This window comes from Macrobrachium rosenbergii, chromosome 27, assembly GCF_040412425.1.
Source record: "Macrobrachium rosenbergii isolate ZJJX-2024 chromosome 27, ASM4041242v1, whole genome shotgun sequence".
NCBI classification, from domain to species: domain Eukaryota; kingdom Metazoa; phylum Arthropoda; class Malacostraca; order Decapoda; family Palaemonidae; genus Macrobrachium; species Macrobrachium rosenbergii.
The window spans coordinates 7,149,991-7,167,152 of NC_089767.1; the positions used below are offsets into that span (position 1 = coordinate 7,149,991).

General features: G+C 38.8%; 1 protein-coding gene and 1 long non-coding RNA gene across 3 annotated transcripts in view; one reads left to right on the forward strand and one right to left on the reverse strand.

Annotated features, from left to right (window-relative positions):
- Positions 1-4,508, forward strand: part of LOC136853386 (putative neural-cadherin 2) — a 451,957-nt gene extending 447,449 nt beyond the window's left edge. Inside the window, exon 31 of the mRNA XM_067128834.1 lies at positions 4,007-4,508. Within this exon, the coding sequence (XP_066984935.1) occupies positions 4,007-4,377 (371 nt within the window). The 3' untranslated portion in view covers positions 4,378-4,508. The remainder of the gene's footprint in view (positions 1-4,006) is intronic.
- Positions 1-17,162, reverse strand: part of LOC136853387 (uncharacterized) — a 108,437-nt gene that overhangs the window by 1,544 nt on the left and 89,731 nt on the right. Inside the window, exons 4-5 of one of the 2 annotated variants that reach the window (XR_010857442.1) lie at positions 5,217-5,340; positions 3,928-4,370 (exon numbers count right to left, since the gene is read on the reverse strand). This is a non-coding gene — a long non-coding RNA (uncharacterized lncRNA). Of the gene's footprint in view, positions 1-3,586; positions 4,371-5,216; positions 5,341-17,162 lie in introns of those variants that run through there. The other variant, XR_010857441.1, reaches the window with a different exon arrangement.

A 17,162-nucleotide genomic window follows, 5' to 3' on the forward strand; every position in this document is an offset into this window, starting at 1 on the left:
CCCATGGAAATAAAAACCAGAGCCTTAAACGTAAGAATATTCCTCAGCAGGAGCTGGAAACAAGTCATTAAACCTTTGTAATAATGCTGGTATTTGGTGATATGGGTTAAGTCTCTTCCACAGGAGCTGCTGGATAATCTCTAATGAATGTAAGTTGATGAAGAAATGACCACATGAGAATCTTTCAGGATACCTTGAGCTAGTGCCAGCAAATCAGGAAACCATTCTGTTTGGGTTATCTAAGCCATGTGTGATCAGTACTAGATAGATCACATGACTAATCAGATCGGAAGAAGGAAATGTATAGACATCCAGATTGTTCCAAGAGTATTTGGAGGTCATCTTCCAGCTCCAACCAGGCTCAGGTGAGCTGAACACTGGGAATTTCGTGTTTTTATTGTATGGCAAATAGTTTAATCATTAATGTTGCACAAAAGCAATCAGTATATCTGTCAATCAGGTGTGTAGAGACACTACAATATCACTACCAGGCCCTGTTGGCAGAGCTGATCTGCCATAACATTACTCCTGCTCAGAATGTACCTAGCTGGCAGCTCAGTGACATAGTGATCCTCCAACTCTTGCAACCCACTCGCCAGTTGAGAGAAGTGAAGGGATACCACTCATCTCTCCCTCATGCTTGGTGCCAAGCATGAGGGAGGGTGTTGAACTCCGGCCCATCGAATGACAGTCTGAAGCTCTACCGAGTCGGCCAACAAAAGGCAGTTACAGTGGAAGAAGACCTCTTCATGACACCAATTACTGAAGATATCTCACTTCCCTTGGTACAATAAATCAGCAGAGGATTGTTGAGATACCTAGATGTTGCATGCAATCTTGTGAGGAAAAGCCTGTTTCTCAGAGGAACTACTGTATTAATCTCCACACTTGTGGCTGGAGGCATTGTACAACTTGCGGGCACCTCTGTATTTGTGGCTGATGATGGAGAATGGACCATAAGAAAACCTCTAGATGCTACCACTGAGAGATCCATAGATTGGAAAAATTATTCAGCAGAAGGCCAGTCAGGAACCACCAGTGTGATTCTAAAACTTTGTGTCATGAATATTTAATCACACAATGGATCAGACTGAAATGAAGAAAAATATAAATGTCCAGATTGCCCACTGGGTGTCAGCAAACATCTTTCAGCTTTGCCCAGGGACTAGCATGGGAGACTAGAACACAGGGAGCTTCCTGTTTCACCATAGTAAAAAAATTAGTTATCAGTGTTCCCTAAAACTCAACCAGCCCCTCTGTCACTTTAGGGTTTTGAGAATACACTTTCCCTACTACAAGGCCCAGTTAGCTATGCTAATCTGCCACTGCATTCTTGGTGCTTGGGATGTACCTGGCTAATAAGTAGCTCGATGGCATGGTAAACCACCCATTCCTGTGCTGTTTTGCCGGCAATGAGAAAAGAAAGAATATCAACAACCAGACCCCTACCAGTATGTTGATGGTATGTGTCAACATTCTGGTAGGGGTCTGGTTGTTATTCTTTCATTTCTCATTGTCGGCAAAACAGCACAGGAGTGGGTGGTTTACCATGCCATCGAGCTACTTATTAGCCAGGTACATCCCAAGCACCAAGAATGTAGCGGCAGATTAACATAGCTAACTGGGCCTTGTAGTAGGGAAAGTGTATTCTCAAAACCCTAAAGTGACAGAGGGGCTGGTTGAGTTTTAGGGAACACTGATGACTAATATTTTTACTATGGTGAAACAGGAAGCTCCCTGTGTTCTGGTCTCCCATGCTGGATCCCTGGACAAAGCTGAAAGATGCCTGCCGACATTCAGTGGGCAATCTGGACATTTATATTTTTCTTCATTGCAGTCTGATCCATTGTGTAATTAAGTATTCGTGACACTTATGAGTTTTAGAATGACCCCGGTGGTTCCTGACTGGCCTTCTGCTGAATCATTTTTCCAATCTATGTATCTCTCAGTGGTGGCATCTAGAGATTTTCTTATGGGCCATTCTCCTTCATCAACCACGAATACAGAGGTACCCACAAGTTGTACAGTGCCTCCAGCCACAAGTGTGGAGATTAATACAGTGGTTCCTCTGAGAAACAGGCTTTTCCTCACAAGATTGCATGCAACATCTAGGTATCTCAACAATCCTCTGCTGATTTACTGTACCAAGGAAAGTGAGATATCTTCAGTAATTGGTGTCATGAAGAGGTCTTCTTCCACTGTAACTCTCTATTTAGCAGATTGCAAACTTCCGCAATGCTCTTCACCTTGACAAGCTCCTCATAGTCATGTGGTGAACACTATTCTTATCCTTAAGCCAGGTCATAAGACTGAGGGCATGTATCTCTCTGCCCTAGCAAGAGTTATCATGTTCTTGAGGAGCGTGAACCATCTTGCTTTCTCAAGAACTTTGATTTGTGGAGTGGGATGACACATCTTTTGAGGGAGACTGTATAGACCAGGATCTAATAATGAAGATGGTCTTTGCTACCATAGCCTTGTTGTATTGATGAGTTTACAATGTCTTGTCCAGTCAGGCATTCAGAGTGTTGAGCTTCTCTCATTCTTGTTCATTTCTGAGTTTATGGCAAAAATTCAGAATTTCACATTTCATGGTAAGAGAGTTTCTTTGTTTGTTACCCTCAGTTGGTAGTAACCTGGTAAGAGTGTTTCTCTATTTGCTACCTTTAGTTGGTGGTAACCTGGACGATATACTTCAATGCCCTGTGCAAGGTAAAAGGCACTTTATAAGGAGGACCCCATTGTCTCAAGCTTGAGAGTTTCAGCACCTGCTTGTTAGCACCACAAGCACAAGAAGGTGTATAGGAACATTATATCTCTCTGGCTCTCTGCAGCAATCAAATGAGCTTACAAATTCTGTAGTGAGGTTGACAGCTGTGAAAGTTCAGGGGAGTTCACAGATTCAAGGGCCTGGCCTTTCAGAATAACTTGTTGGTAGGTATTGAATGCTGGAAATATACAACCTTAAACTCATCCTTCCGATGGGATGGTACCCACGAGTCCCTGGACACCTTCCTCTTGAGACTTGTAGTGGGTGCTCAACAGGTTGTATAGTCTCTCAAGCTCATTTTGGACAGAAAACTCTCTCCTGGATACTAAGAGGGCATAAAATTGGTGTGAAGAGGGATAGGCTATTTATCCTCCTTCCTCTCTCTGCAGGGCAGCAGGTCATATGAGTTTATGCCAAACTCATGCTCTATCAGTTGCAGATGCAGCGGTAATCAAGCACCCAGTCTTAAGAACTTATTCTGTTACGGTGCAGCTTCTCCCATTCTCCTTTTAAACAAAAGTGGGGAGTAGCAGCAGTGGAGCTAAATGAGAAGATTCAGTCGTTTTGACCAGATTAAGCAGCATAACGATTCAGTTTGCCGGGCACTTCAGACGGCCTCCCACCTGAGGAGTTGAAACTCCTGTATAACAGATGATAGTTTGCATTCCTGTAGAGCAATTAAAAAAAATTAATTCAAATTTGTTCTTAAGTATACATAAGTCTTATCATAAACTGTGTTGAGGAATATTCCTGTGTTTAAAGAAGCCCTGGTACACAAAGCTCTCTGGTTTGTGTACTCATGGAAAATAACTGGAATTTGTTGAACTCAGATTTATTTTTTAGAATCATTCATATTTATAAACAGATGTTTGCCCTCATTCACACTAGATCAGTTCATTATGAAGTCCAAGACTATAAAATTTTTACCAAATAGTGAATAAATTTAATTTTATCAACAGTAGCCCCATAATATTATTTCACCCTAATATATCTTTACTCACATCAATTTTATATTAACAGCTACTGAGATTGTGCATTCTTAGTTAATACCCAAAGAACAATCACAAAGTGCTTCCCATTCTCATTCTCCTATACTTCTGTTGTTTTTGTAAATCTGTTTAGACTGTTATTGTGAAACAAGTGATGGAATAATTTACCATTTTATATCCCATGTTCTTGACATCGCTAGCCTCTTTACTTTGCACTTAATGAAGATTCTTCATTCACTTTTTCCAGGTTTAAGAACCGAATTAGAACGCGAAGAACCGGGCAGAGTTATAGCTGCCGAATTTGTTGAAGTGATGGACCTTTTGAAGAATCTTCCAGAGGCTCCTAAATCCTCCATCCTTCTCGCCAGACTCAAAGAAAAACGAACTTCAGCGAAGGAAGCCAGGGACCCCGAGGCCCTATCCACGCTGCCACTGCAGGGGTCATTAAGGAAGAGTAGAGAGAATTGTCAAAACCCTCCTTCTTCTTCGTCTCCTCCAGCTGCATCTTCAGGGTCTTTCCCTCGCCCTCCGAAGGAAACGAGGAAAATAGAGATGCCTTCTTCCTCCAGAGGTCCCCAGACGGTTTGTAGTCATGATGAACTCACTACAGCCTGCTGACGACAACTTGTTTGAAGCATGAAAAATAGTTTTAAAATGTTATGAGTTGCAAACAGTTGAGGTAACTGATACTTGCTAAAATTCCATCACAAAGAATTAGCAATATTGGTTGTATTATTCGGAAAGTATAAATCTTGTACAAATATCTAGTTTTGCACCAACAGTATGTGTGGACAATCTTTATTTAAATCAGATAATTAACATCTGTGTACTACTGGATTTTTCACAAAAATGAAAAACATTTAGATGTTTTATACATTTATATCAAAGTCAGTGTAATAAATAGGTGTTTAAATAAGACTAATTAGTTTCATGAAGCCAACAAGATAAAACCACTATTTCGAATTTATGAGATTTTCAATTCACCGAAAGCTTATCGAAGTTCCATAAACTGAGTTCCTTGTATAGCTTAACTTAAATATGGGAAATAAAACAATTTTGTCTCTGGAACTTCATACATCAGACTGGAGAACCCATTGTTAAATATTATGGATAAATTCTTTACAAGGAATAAGTAATATCCAACGAACGGGTCATATAAGAGAAAAACTATAAACTCGTCTTATCCTTTGTATTCAAGGTCAGTCATGTAATACAATTAACGATGGTTTTACTTTTGCAAAAATATTCCATATACAAGTAGGCCCCAAAATTAAAGTAATTTTTTATTTAAAATATTTAAAACATTTTCATTCAAAGCATATTTAATAGGAATTAGAATAATTATGTGGCGTTGCACACAACCAAATATATACCAGCTGATTTTAGAAATTTTGTACATTCGTTAATTCCACTTTTAGAATATTACTGTCAAAAAGAATTGCTGCCAAAAAACTTACTTCAGGCATCTCTAGATTTATTTGACGTTGCGTATTCTTTGGTGGAAAAGTGCGTTCTTCGAGCCGAGAGAGAGAGATGACTCGAGATTTCAGGTCAGAGAGACCCCACCTCAGTGCGGTGATCCTGAAAAGGGATAGTCGTTAATACTTAGCACTGAGGTAATGCAACCCCACTACATGCAATGCTGATGTAATGCAACCCTACTACTGACAAACAAGTGGCAGAAGCTTCAACGTCATTTTGGTTCAAGAATACTGACGTGCTCTATAAGACTTTCGTCTATATTTATATGTATTTTTTATCCGCAATCAAAATTATTGCACGTTTCTTAAAGTACTGCAGTATCCATACAATAAAAAGAAGAGTTTTCTAGGAAATATTTTTAACTTGAACTAAAAGTTCTTAAAAAAAGTGCAAGTACTGAATTAATTCTCAAAACAGTACGACGAGAGCTCAGTCGATTATTGTGAAATATTTAATGAACAGGAACTAAAGTTGGGAATGGAAACGGATGATATGGCGAAAAGTACGAAAAGAAAATATAAATATAATAAATAAATAAATAAAAGGAAATTAAGTGCAAATTATATATAGCTACGGAATTATAAAGTTAACTAAAATATATATGATATAAACATTTTATCAAGAAATATAATTTTGAAATATATATATATATATGATATAAACATTTTATCAAGAAATATAATTTTGTTGAAATATATAACACAAAAATATATGAATATACATTTTTCATATATATTAAAAAATAATCACTGATAAATAGCTTACTCTAAATAAAAATATGAATAACTAAAGTGAGCACACTTCTGCGCAAGAATAAATGGAAATATACAAATGTGTAAAGTAAATAGAGATAGAAATTTAAAGTTTTGAATATATTTCATAATACAGAATCAAATGTATAAAATATGTACACAAAGTGTAGTAAATACGTAACTGAAAATTTGTTATTGTATTATATTTCGTTGTTTTGAAATATTATATCGGTATGAGAGGTCGCATGCCACACAGTTATTGAAGTTATTATATTGCGCAATTAAGATCATAATTCAGTAAGCTGTTGTACATCACTATACATTTTAGTTCAAAGCTATAACTAATGTACCAACAGACCATCTGTCTTTCATTGAGAATCTCCAGAAAATATTTGCGCTTTCGAAACAACTTTGAAAATGTCTGTTTTGAAATAGAATGGAATATGAAATTTAGGTCAAAGGCCAAGCGCTGGGGCCTATGAGGCCATTCAGCGTGAGGGAAATTTAGAGTTTAATGGTTTTAAAGGTGTAACAGGAGGAAAACCTCGCAGTTGCACTATGAAACGAGTAAAAAAATGCGCCGAAGTTTCTTCGGCGCAATCGAGTTTTCTATACAGCGTATAATCAAGGCCACCGAGAATAGCTCTATCTTTAACCACGGCCCGGTGGTGGCCTATTCTATATCGTTGCCAGAAGCACGATTATGACTAACTTTAACCTTACATAAAATAAAAACTACTGAGGCTAGAGGGCTGCAATTTTGTATGTTTGATGATTGGAGGGTGGATGATCAACATACCAACTTGCAGCCCTCTAGCCTCAGCAGTTTACAAGATTTGAGGACGGACAGAAAAAGTGCGGACGGGCAGACAAAGCCGGCACAATAGTTTTGTTTTGCAGACTACTAAAAAGTAGTGTCATCTACGAATACGCATGCCCGGTGGATGAATGCCGAAACTCATATATCGAGATGATAAATACCACACTATCGAAGCGTCTCTCGTGTCACCTACAAGAAGGTGTCATATTCAACCATTACAACCTAAAACACCAGAGATGACCGAAAGTTGATCAGTGCTGTAAAGATTATTGACACAGCAACAGACCGACAACGCCTCTGGTTTCTTGAAGCCCTGCATATGGGAAAAAAGCCCAGCAGAAATACGGTTAAAGAAACTGAATTTCTCATGACAATCATCAGGAGAAACAGCCGAACCCAGCCGGCGCCAAATACCATCGAGGCTGGGTAGAGAGAGAGAGAGAGAGAGAGAGAGAGAGAGAGAGAGAGAGAGAGAGAGAGAGAGAGAGAGAGAGAGGTACAAACAACCAACCCCGCACTAGAGCGAAGCCATTACACCGGTAATACCAGCGGGGGATACGCCAATAGAAACCCCCCACCCCCCCCCCCCCAACCCAAGCTCCACGATCAACACACCCAAGGAGGTCCGAACGCCTGCGGGCTTTACAACGTAGATCCCCTGAGACATCAATAATAATAATAATAATAATAATTTCAGTTAAGCCGCAGAGTAAAAAACAATGGAGACACTTGCGTCCCTGCTAAGAATAGGTTATTGGCCAGAGAGCATTTTGAATCCTATCAGCGTCTGTATCAAGCAAAAATCCATAAAAAAATATCTGAGTACAATTCAAACTCTGAAAAAATATCTGAGTACAATTCAAACTGAAAAAAATATCTTAGTACAATTCAAACTCCGAAAAAAATATATGAGTGCAATTCAAACTCTGAAAATAATATCTGTGTATAATTCAAACTGAAAACAATATCTGTGTATAATTCAAACTCTGAAAAGATAAAAAGAGAAGACAGGAAACCCTGTGAGTCAGAAGATAGCAACAGTCACGATAATGAAGTCATTTTCTTCTACGGACTAGCAAGTCAAAAAGCCCGAGAAACAAATCGGATAACTGGTATATCACAATTATTAAAAAACTCATCATGAAAAGCGGAAACTTATTATTATCCAGACTCTTGCCATAGAAAGTTTTTTTTTTCCTACATTCCCGACTTGGCCGCAGAATCACTATAAATATAAGAAAGCCCCTTTTAGGGGTAGGCCTAAGAAGAATATTGAGACTTATCCAATCCTGGGAGTCCGTAACTGGGAAATAGAAAAATAGAGAGAGAGAGAGAGAGAGAGAGAATCTTGGCGATACCCAGCATACGTGAAAGTGTTATAGGGAAGAAAATCCCCCAGGACCGAAATTTGGACACGGAGGGTCACAGAAGACTCCCCGTGCAGTTGGAATTGGGATATAGAATTTAGGCCAAACGGCAAGCGCTAGGATCTATGAGGTCATTCAGCGCTGAAACGGAAATTGCCAGTAAAAGTTTGAAATTTGTAAAGGAAGGAAAACCTCAAAGCAGTTGCACTATGAATCAGCTGTCAGGAGAGGGTGAGAAGTAAGACAGAAGAAAGAGAATATGAAAGGAGGTACAGTAAAAGAAACGAAAGGGGTTGCAGCTAGGGACCATGGAAGGGACGCTGCAAAGAACCTTAAATAAAATGCCTACAGCGCACCGCATGAGGTGCACTGACTGCACTAACCCCCTACGGGGAAGACTCCCTGTCGTGGTGCTGGTGGAACGGGGAAAGCGAGCCGGTAAGAAGACTTGTTATGAATAATAGCCAGTTCAAGTTGTTCGGAACTCTGGAATAATGACGCTCGATGGAGCCTTGATAATTTTGTTAAGAGGACGTAGAACCACCAAGTCGCAACGGTTGCTGAATATTGTGTGATCAGAAGCAAAATTTATAAATGTTATTCCTGCGACACATCGTTTTCACAAATACCAAGGCCTGGGCCTCTCAACACAAGGCTTGACTGCGAAACTCTTGCCTTTTCAAGTTGCCGTTGGAAATGTGATTGTGTGCAGCGTTGATTCGCTGTTGTGAAGACCAGCAACGTTCCCTTAGCTACGGCTCAAATGTAAAATATATCCTAAGTTAAAACGATCTAGAGGTTGAACATTCAACATTTAAAATTTCGTGTTACGAATAGTGCAATACTAACATTCAGCATCTTTCTAGAAAATTTGTGTTTAGCAGATAAAACAACATTCCTGTTGTCATTGGAGTGACCCCTTTTTTATATGTTGTATTCGGTGAGCAAAAATACTTTACAAGGAGCCTGTTCCAAGTCGCAGTAGGTAATTCTGTGGTAACGTGAAATGCGATTGTACAGATGGCAAGATACATTTCGGTTATCTTTTAATTTTTTTTTTTTTTTTTGGAACGTGACGTTCATCCTCAAATGCGACCAGTAACAACGCCCCCCTCCCTCCCTTCCCCATCCCTTAACCAAAGCCTAAATCATGTGGCTTAAAATGTATCGAAGCTAGTTATATCCATAACTGCCAGTTACAAGTCCTAATTCTCCTTCCTCGCTTCAGTCCAGAGGCCTTTAACCCAGAAGGCACACTCGCTTAAGATCAGTTTTTGTCCGGTAATACAAATCCCTTTCTCCTATTTTACAAAGTAAAGGCTTAAGTGTCATGTCTTTTGTTTTCCTCAGATCCAGACGCACCATTCTGCTATGAAATACCAGTTTTCCGAGCATTCAAGATTAAGTAACTTGAAACCCCAGTGCACGAAAACGAAATTTGTTTACTTTCCAGAGGGACCATCTCTCTAACTCGTCAGGAGGAGGAGGAAGAGAGGAGGTTGTCCCTTCGAAAATTTAGTGGATTTAATTTTCGTGTTTCTATGGGTTTTACTCAACAGACCAATCTCTTTCATGAATGACCTCCATTTTCGTGTTTGAATGTTCAGGATCGTGAATAGTGATTGGTGACATATCCTGCCCACTTGTTTGATTTTTCTTAAGTGGAAAGTCCAGTGCAACCACTTGTTTGATTTTTCTCAAGTGGAAAGTCCAGTGCAATCACGTGTTTGATTTTTCTTAAGTGGAAAGTCCAATGCAATAGTGATTGGTGACATGTCATCCTAATTTGTTTGAGTATTACTGAGTGGAAAATCCAGCGCAGCATTTGAATGTACAGAAAATGCATAGCAATTCCCACTTTACATCGTCCACCTTTCCATTGATATCAACGACAGCAAAAGGAAGAGAAATTAAGACACCCTTAGGTCCTTGTTTTGGGAAAGGGGTTTGAGAACGTCCACGCCAGCTTTCACAAATAAAACAGAAACTGTCTACGCGAAAGACGTGTCAGCTGTAAAGAGTTTCGAGGAGTAACACAGATGACAGGGGACAGACCCGTCATTCAATTTGCTCTCTGGATTGGTTGCAGGATGCTGGCTCGTGTAACCTTGGATTGGGGAAAAGGAACCGCGGAAGATTAACGTTTTACCAGCGATATGAAAACAAGGAGAGAGAGAGAGAGAGAGACCGAGCGATCTATAGAGAGAGAGAGAGAGAGAGAGAGAGAGAGAGAGAGAGAGAGAGAGAGAGAGAGAGAGACCAAGATCTAGAGAGAGAGAGAGAGAGAGAGAGAGAGAGAGAGAGAGAGAGAGAGAGAGAGAGAGACCAAGCGATTTAGAGAGAGAGAGAGACCAAGCGATCTAGAGAGAGAGAGAGAGAGACCAAGCGATCTAGAGAGAGAGAGAGAGAGACCGAGCGATCTATACAGAGAGAGAGAGAGAAAGAGAGAGAGAGAGAGAGACCGAGCGATCTATAGAGAGAGAGAGAGAGAGAGAGAGAGAGAGAGAGAGAGAGAGACTGAACTTGGAAATTAAGCCTGGGGACCAATATTAGGTCGAGTTATTAAAAATACATTAAATAACATGCATATCTGACAGAGTGGATTTAAAAGGTTAGACAAACCTCCATCAGAAACTTGAAAGCTCTCAGTTCTTTCAACACACAAAAAAACATAGGAAGATTCTTACCAGCATCAACTGAGCAGTTTAAAGAACCCTTTAAGAAATCAAGTAAGATCTCGGAAGTCCTCTCAACACACACACACACTAGCTCACAAAGTAACTAATCGTAAGAACGCCAGTATTCAAAAATTAATTCGGCAAAGGCCCGGTTTACAAGTTCTGGAGGAAAACCTTAACAAGCTTGTCGTAGAGAACTGCCATAGCATTGGATATGACTAAAAACAAGTAAAAAATGCGCCGAACAATCGAGTTTTCTGTACAGCCGCTACTGCGTATAATCAAGGCCACCGAAAATAGATCTATCTTTCGGTGGTCTCGGTATAATGCTGTATGAGCCGCGACCCATGAAACTTTTTAACCACTGCCCGGGGTGGCCTATATCGCCAGAAGCACGATTATGGCTAAATTTAACCTTAAAATAGAATAAAAACTACTGAGGCTAGAGGGCTGCAATTTGGTATGTTTGATGATTGGAGGGTGGGTGATCAACATACCAATTTGCAGCCCTCTGGCCTCAGTAGTTTTGAAGATCTGAGGGGCGGACAGAAGAAAGTGTGGGCGGACACAACAAAGCTGGCACAATAGTTTTCTTTTACAGAAAACTAAAAGTATGAATGAATAAAGCAAACGCAAATGACATGTGGAAAAATTATCGAACCTATACCTAGTGTTACTGTCTTTTTACTTTTGCGTTGGTTTAGAGAGAAAATAAACATTAAAATCTTGATACTTTGTAGGTTCCCACACACCTAAGTGAAACGTTGTTTTGATGTAAATAACACTATCGTTCTTGGCTTCCTGCTGTAAAGCTACCCCAAATACTCGTATGCATGGGAATGGTTGTATAAAGGAGAACTGTTTATAATCATATTTGCTATAAAATTAATATAAAATAGCAATACTTCTGCTAAAACATTCCGTCGATCGTATCTTCCAGACTCGAACCTTTCTGCATTGCCTTACATCTTGTGCTGGCGTGTGGAAATATTGTCATTACTTTTGTCATAATATAGATTAAAATTTCAGATTTAATAAAGTATCCTTCAAGGTGACAAATAAGAAATTATATTAATGACAATAATAATCTGAATGATATAAATAGGGATTTATTTTGGGCGGGGGGGGGGACAAGTTTTAACGTATTTAATGTGAATAACAGGTTAAGATTAGGCAAAAAATAAAATGTTTCTTCAGCGATTTTAGTTTTCTGAAAGGAAAACTATTGTGCCGGCTGTGTCTGTTTGTCCGCACTTTTGTCTGTCCGCACTTTTTCCTGCCCGCCCTCAGATCTTAAAAACTGCTCAGGCTAGAGGGCTGCAAATTGGTCAGTTGATCATCCACCCTCCAATCATCAAACACACCAAATATTAGCCCTCTAGCCTCAGTAGTTTTTATTTTATTTAAGGTTAAATGTAGCCATAATCATGCATCTGGCAACGTTATAGAACAGGCCACCACCGGGCCGTGGTTAAAGATTCATGAGCCGCGGCTCATACAGCATCATACCGAGACCACCGAAAGATAGATCTATTTTCGGTAGCCTTGATTATACGCTGTACAGAAAACTCGATTATGCCGAAGAAACTTCGGTGCATTTTTTACTTGTTTATTTAAACCAGACAGTACTTATATCAAGAAAGAGAAGTCAAATTTCAAGGTTTGAGTGACATAAAAACAGTTTTCCAGTTGGTTCTCTGCAGACTGCATAACTTGCGTCAGAGAGCGAGTTGTTCTCCACAATTTCAGCAACTAGAAAGTCCACTACTCAGAGAGAAACGCGAGAAAAGGGATAGAGGTAAATATTAGGGTGCAACTGTAACGAATTCAAGGAAAGGCTACGGAGAGGGTTTCTGGTAAGCTGTCGTACTTCTGTCAAAGACGAGGAAATTGCTCAGTTAGAAGCAAAGATTAATTTAGTCTTGAAAAGTTCAAACGAAGCGAAATAAAACCTACCAAGATTTTTACAATAAAACAAAGAAATCTCTCTCTCTCTCTCTCTCTCTCTCTCTCTCTCTCTCTCTCTCTCTCTCTCTCTCTCTCTCTCTCTGTCGTTTGTTTTAATAACTTCTCTATCTATATCTATCTATCTATCTATCTATATATATATATATATATATATATATATATATATATATATATATATATATATATATATATATATATATATATTACAGACCAAACCTCAAACAACAGCGAGCAAGAAACAAAAATATTGTGAGCTTTTTGTCGGAGAAGGCAGAAAGTCAAATAAACATGGAATGAGTGATACTTTCATTTCCCTGGCTGGCATATATTACTGGGAGACGGCTCCAGAGGCCTTTTGATGGCTCTCTCTCTCTCTCTCTCTCTCTCTCTCTCTCTCTCTCTCTCTCTCTCTCTCTCTCTCTCTCTCTCTCTCTCGCTTGTTTTAATATACCCAGATACAGTGGAAAGTTTAAGAAATGAGCTAAGGAAAATAGGAGAGTGGTCAAAAAGATGGCAAGTGCCTCTTAACCTGGGTAAGTATAAAGTGTTACAAACAGGAACAAACAACTCTCATGCCAAGTATATGCTGCTTTGGAATGACATAAATAGTGTAGAACAAGAAGACAGTGGCCGCACTTTTTCTGTCCGCCCTCAGATCTTAAAAGCTACAGAGGCTAGAGGGCTGCAAATTGTTATGTTGATCATCCACCTTCCAATCATCAAACATATCTAATTACAGCCATGTAGCCTCAGTAGTTTTTATTTTATATAAGGTTAAAGTTAGCCATAATTGTGCGTCTGGCAACTATATAGGACAGGCCACCACCGGGCCGTGGTTAAAGTTTCAAGGGCCACGGCTCACAGCATTATACCGAGACTACCGAAAGACAGATCTATTTTCGGTGGCCTTGATTATACGCTGTACAGAAAACTCGACTGTGCCGAAGAAACTTCGACGCATTCTTTAATTGTTTATATTGTAAATACAATTTTTTTCATCTTAATGAGAATTCCCTTATATTCCCCAGGACTCATAATCATGACGTCAATAACTCCTTTATTTTCAAGCTCATTTTCGATAAGATATTCTTCCGAACATTCCGCGGACATTTCATTGGTTTCTGTACGGCCAATTAAGGACATTTTCCACGTTCTTGTTGGGACATTCTGCGACAGACTGCCCAACAACGCTTACCCATAGCAATTAACATTCCTTCACCTTTAGGGGTCATTTCCCCCTGTTGCTCTTAATCCTCGGTACAACGTCAAAGTCACATTCTCTCTCTCTCTCTCTCTCTCTCTCTCTCTCTCTCTCTCTCTCTCTCTCTCTCTCTCGAATTTCCAAGAGTCATGAATTCGTGAATGCAACCCCTGTTGTTATCTTAGCGAGGTTCAGTAGGGGTTCATTCTGGGAAACGCTGCAAAATATGTTTATCTTTAATCTCACTGCCAGGAAACTACGCGCGTCGTACTGTTTTTATGCGGCAGCTTTGACGGGAAACTTTCGTAATGTTGATTGCAAGGAAAATGACAGGCAGAAGTTCAGTACCAAGCGCTTTCACGTTTATTAAAAGCACCCAAAATGTGGAGAATGAAGGCTGTATTTCAGAGACCAAACTGTCTCTCAGATCCAAATGCAAATAGTGTCATTCACTATTTGCCTGAGGAGAGAGACAGTTCGGTCTCTGAAATATAGCCTTCATTTTCCACATATTGGCGTTTTTATGGGCTCCTTATATTTGACGGAATTCTGTTTTAACAGAAAATATTTCACGGTCATATATATGTGTGTGTGTGTGAGTGTGTATGTATATATACTATATATCAACATCTAAAGGTAAAAAAGCAGAAATCTCCTGTCAACATTCGCATTTCAATTGACTTGTCAACAACGCTCTCTCAGATGCAGTGCTGCGTAAACTACACAGCCAGGCGCTTAATGCTTCAAAATTGGTAAAAGAAAGAGCCCTATTCTTCTGGTAATGACTCAGTATCACTATTTGTTCATGCTACGTCCAAATACAGGAGGCATCCTGCTGAGATCTCTCCAGATTGACGATTTGAAGCCAAAACTTTTGATTTTACGGAAAAAATGAAACAAAAATGTTCAGAAATATATCTTTGTGTGTACAAGCCACGTTTAAAAAACTGCGAAAATTGAGAGAATATTTCACCGAGGGTGAATGGCAAATACGTAAATGGTCGATAAATGTATGAAAAAATGAAGGGAATAAAAGTAATGAAAGGAACTGGAGATTAATTAAAAGGATTACGTACAAGTTAAGTCTGCGGGAGAACTAAGTAGGATGATACAGGATACACTATCAAATCCTTCGGTCAAATCATATCAGAGAACTTCAGAGTCATTTTAACCTATAAGCAAAAATTCTTCGCTTCAATCGTACTGATGACAAGAACTGTATTACGCTTTCCAATGGCTCTCATACCAGTGTGATAGCGTGAAGTGTAGTTTTCAGCATAGCGATCAAATTTGAAGTATCATCAAATGATTTCCACACAGCAGACTCAAAGCTTTTTGTTGCAGCTTTTTTTTCTTATGCTGTACCAAGCTGTAGCTGATATTAACAGCTTTAAGCTCTATATCCTATAAAGTGTCACTGACAATCTATAAAGGTAAAAGAGACGTGTTTATTTTCATTTACATCAAGTACAACTATATAAATAACTTCGTATTATTTAGTTCATTGGTATTTGTACCAGACTTTCCACGGTAGATCACAGGAACGAAAGCTTTTAAGACTTCTGCTAATATGAGTATTTTTTAACGTGATTCTCCACTGTTTGTAAAGGAAGCTACTCACTACTTACGTTCAATAAGAGGTGTTCTTATTCTTTATCGGAAAAGTCTCTCCATACATCTAAATATATGGAAAATACGAGGAAAGGGAAGTCATTCACTCTGCCACAAATAGGTTTTCCTTCCGTTCTCTCCTGATTTCTCAGCCGTAAAGATCAGCTTAAACTCGCTACTGTTCCTTACTCTATCGTTTTCCAATATGAATGGAGACCTTTATGCACATCACACCCTTTCAAGAAGGTGAATTATGTCACCCGAATCCAAGGTAGGTATAAATTCCTTTTTCCCTTTCTCTGGAAGTTTTTGGGGGAGGTAAGGAACTAGTTGGTGGGTGGTACTACTATTTTTTTTTTTTTTTTTTTTGGTTTGGATATTTATATATATATATATATATATATATATATATATATATATATATATATACATATACATACATATATACATATATATATACAGTATATATATATAAATATATATACACATATATATACATATATATATATATACATATATACAGACATATACATACATATATATATTCCTTACCTCCTCAAAAACCTACTGAGAAAATGAAGGAATTTTTTTAACTCTTATATATACATTTAAATAATAGTAACCTAGGCTTGACTCCTAGTGAGGCGAAAGAATTTTTTTACATTAAAATATCTATCGAAGAACGCATGGAACCCTATTTAAAAATATAATGGAGTCGCCGGGTCTTGCATATATGCAAGATGAAAAATAATTTTCATACCGATCTTGCAACACAATTTCTTTGAACTGGAAAACTAAAAAAGAATTAAAATACTGGTTAAGAAAACTGAGGCTTCCTAGTATCTGGTACACTAAAAATAGTATATTGCAATATGCTTGTTAGAGAATAAAAATGTAAAGTACTGCACTGAATTCAGAAAACAATATTAATAAACGCCATTATAGCAGAAACCCCTAATGTCGACTAAATAGTTCCTTCCAAGAAGTATGTAAAACATTCTATTAATATCTGATATGAAACTCCTGGAAAACTTAACTGAAGTAAGGACGACGAAGGAATTCCCTAAAAGCGCAACAAAGGCTTCGAGTCTGAAGAACCTCTTAAGGATATTAAACCCTTGAAAAGAACCTCATGAGATTGATGTTCGCTCTGATAAAAATTCTGCTTTCCGAGGAAGCATTGTGCTCAAATCTTGCGCCGCATGGAAGACACTATGCTCTCAACAGACAGAGCAGTTTTTTGGGGCCTCGCCTGAAGGAAATCTTGAAAGATTATCCGTAATGGATGTTTAAAGACGTTGCTGACGAAGATCCTTTCGTGTCCTAATTTATTATCTGACAGGCTGACAACACAAAAAGTGGACTAGTAGTGTATTAATGCCTCCTGATCGTTGTTTCATTGAATGCCAACTCACAACAAAGACAAATAAAAGCCGTAACGATATTTCACTAGTTTAATGGTACTGTTACACCAAGTTTTCATTCAAGAACGAAAGAGGCGCCATTGGAAAGTGGATAGATATG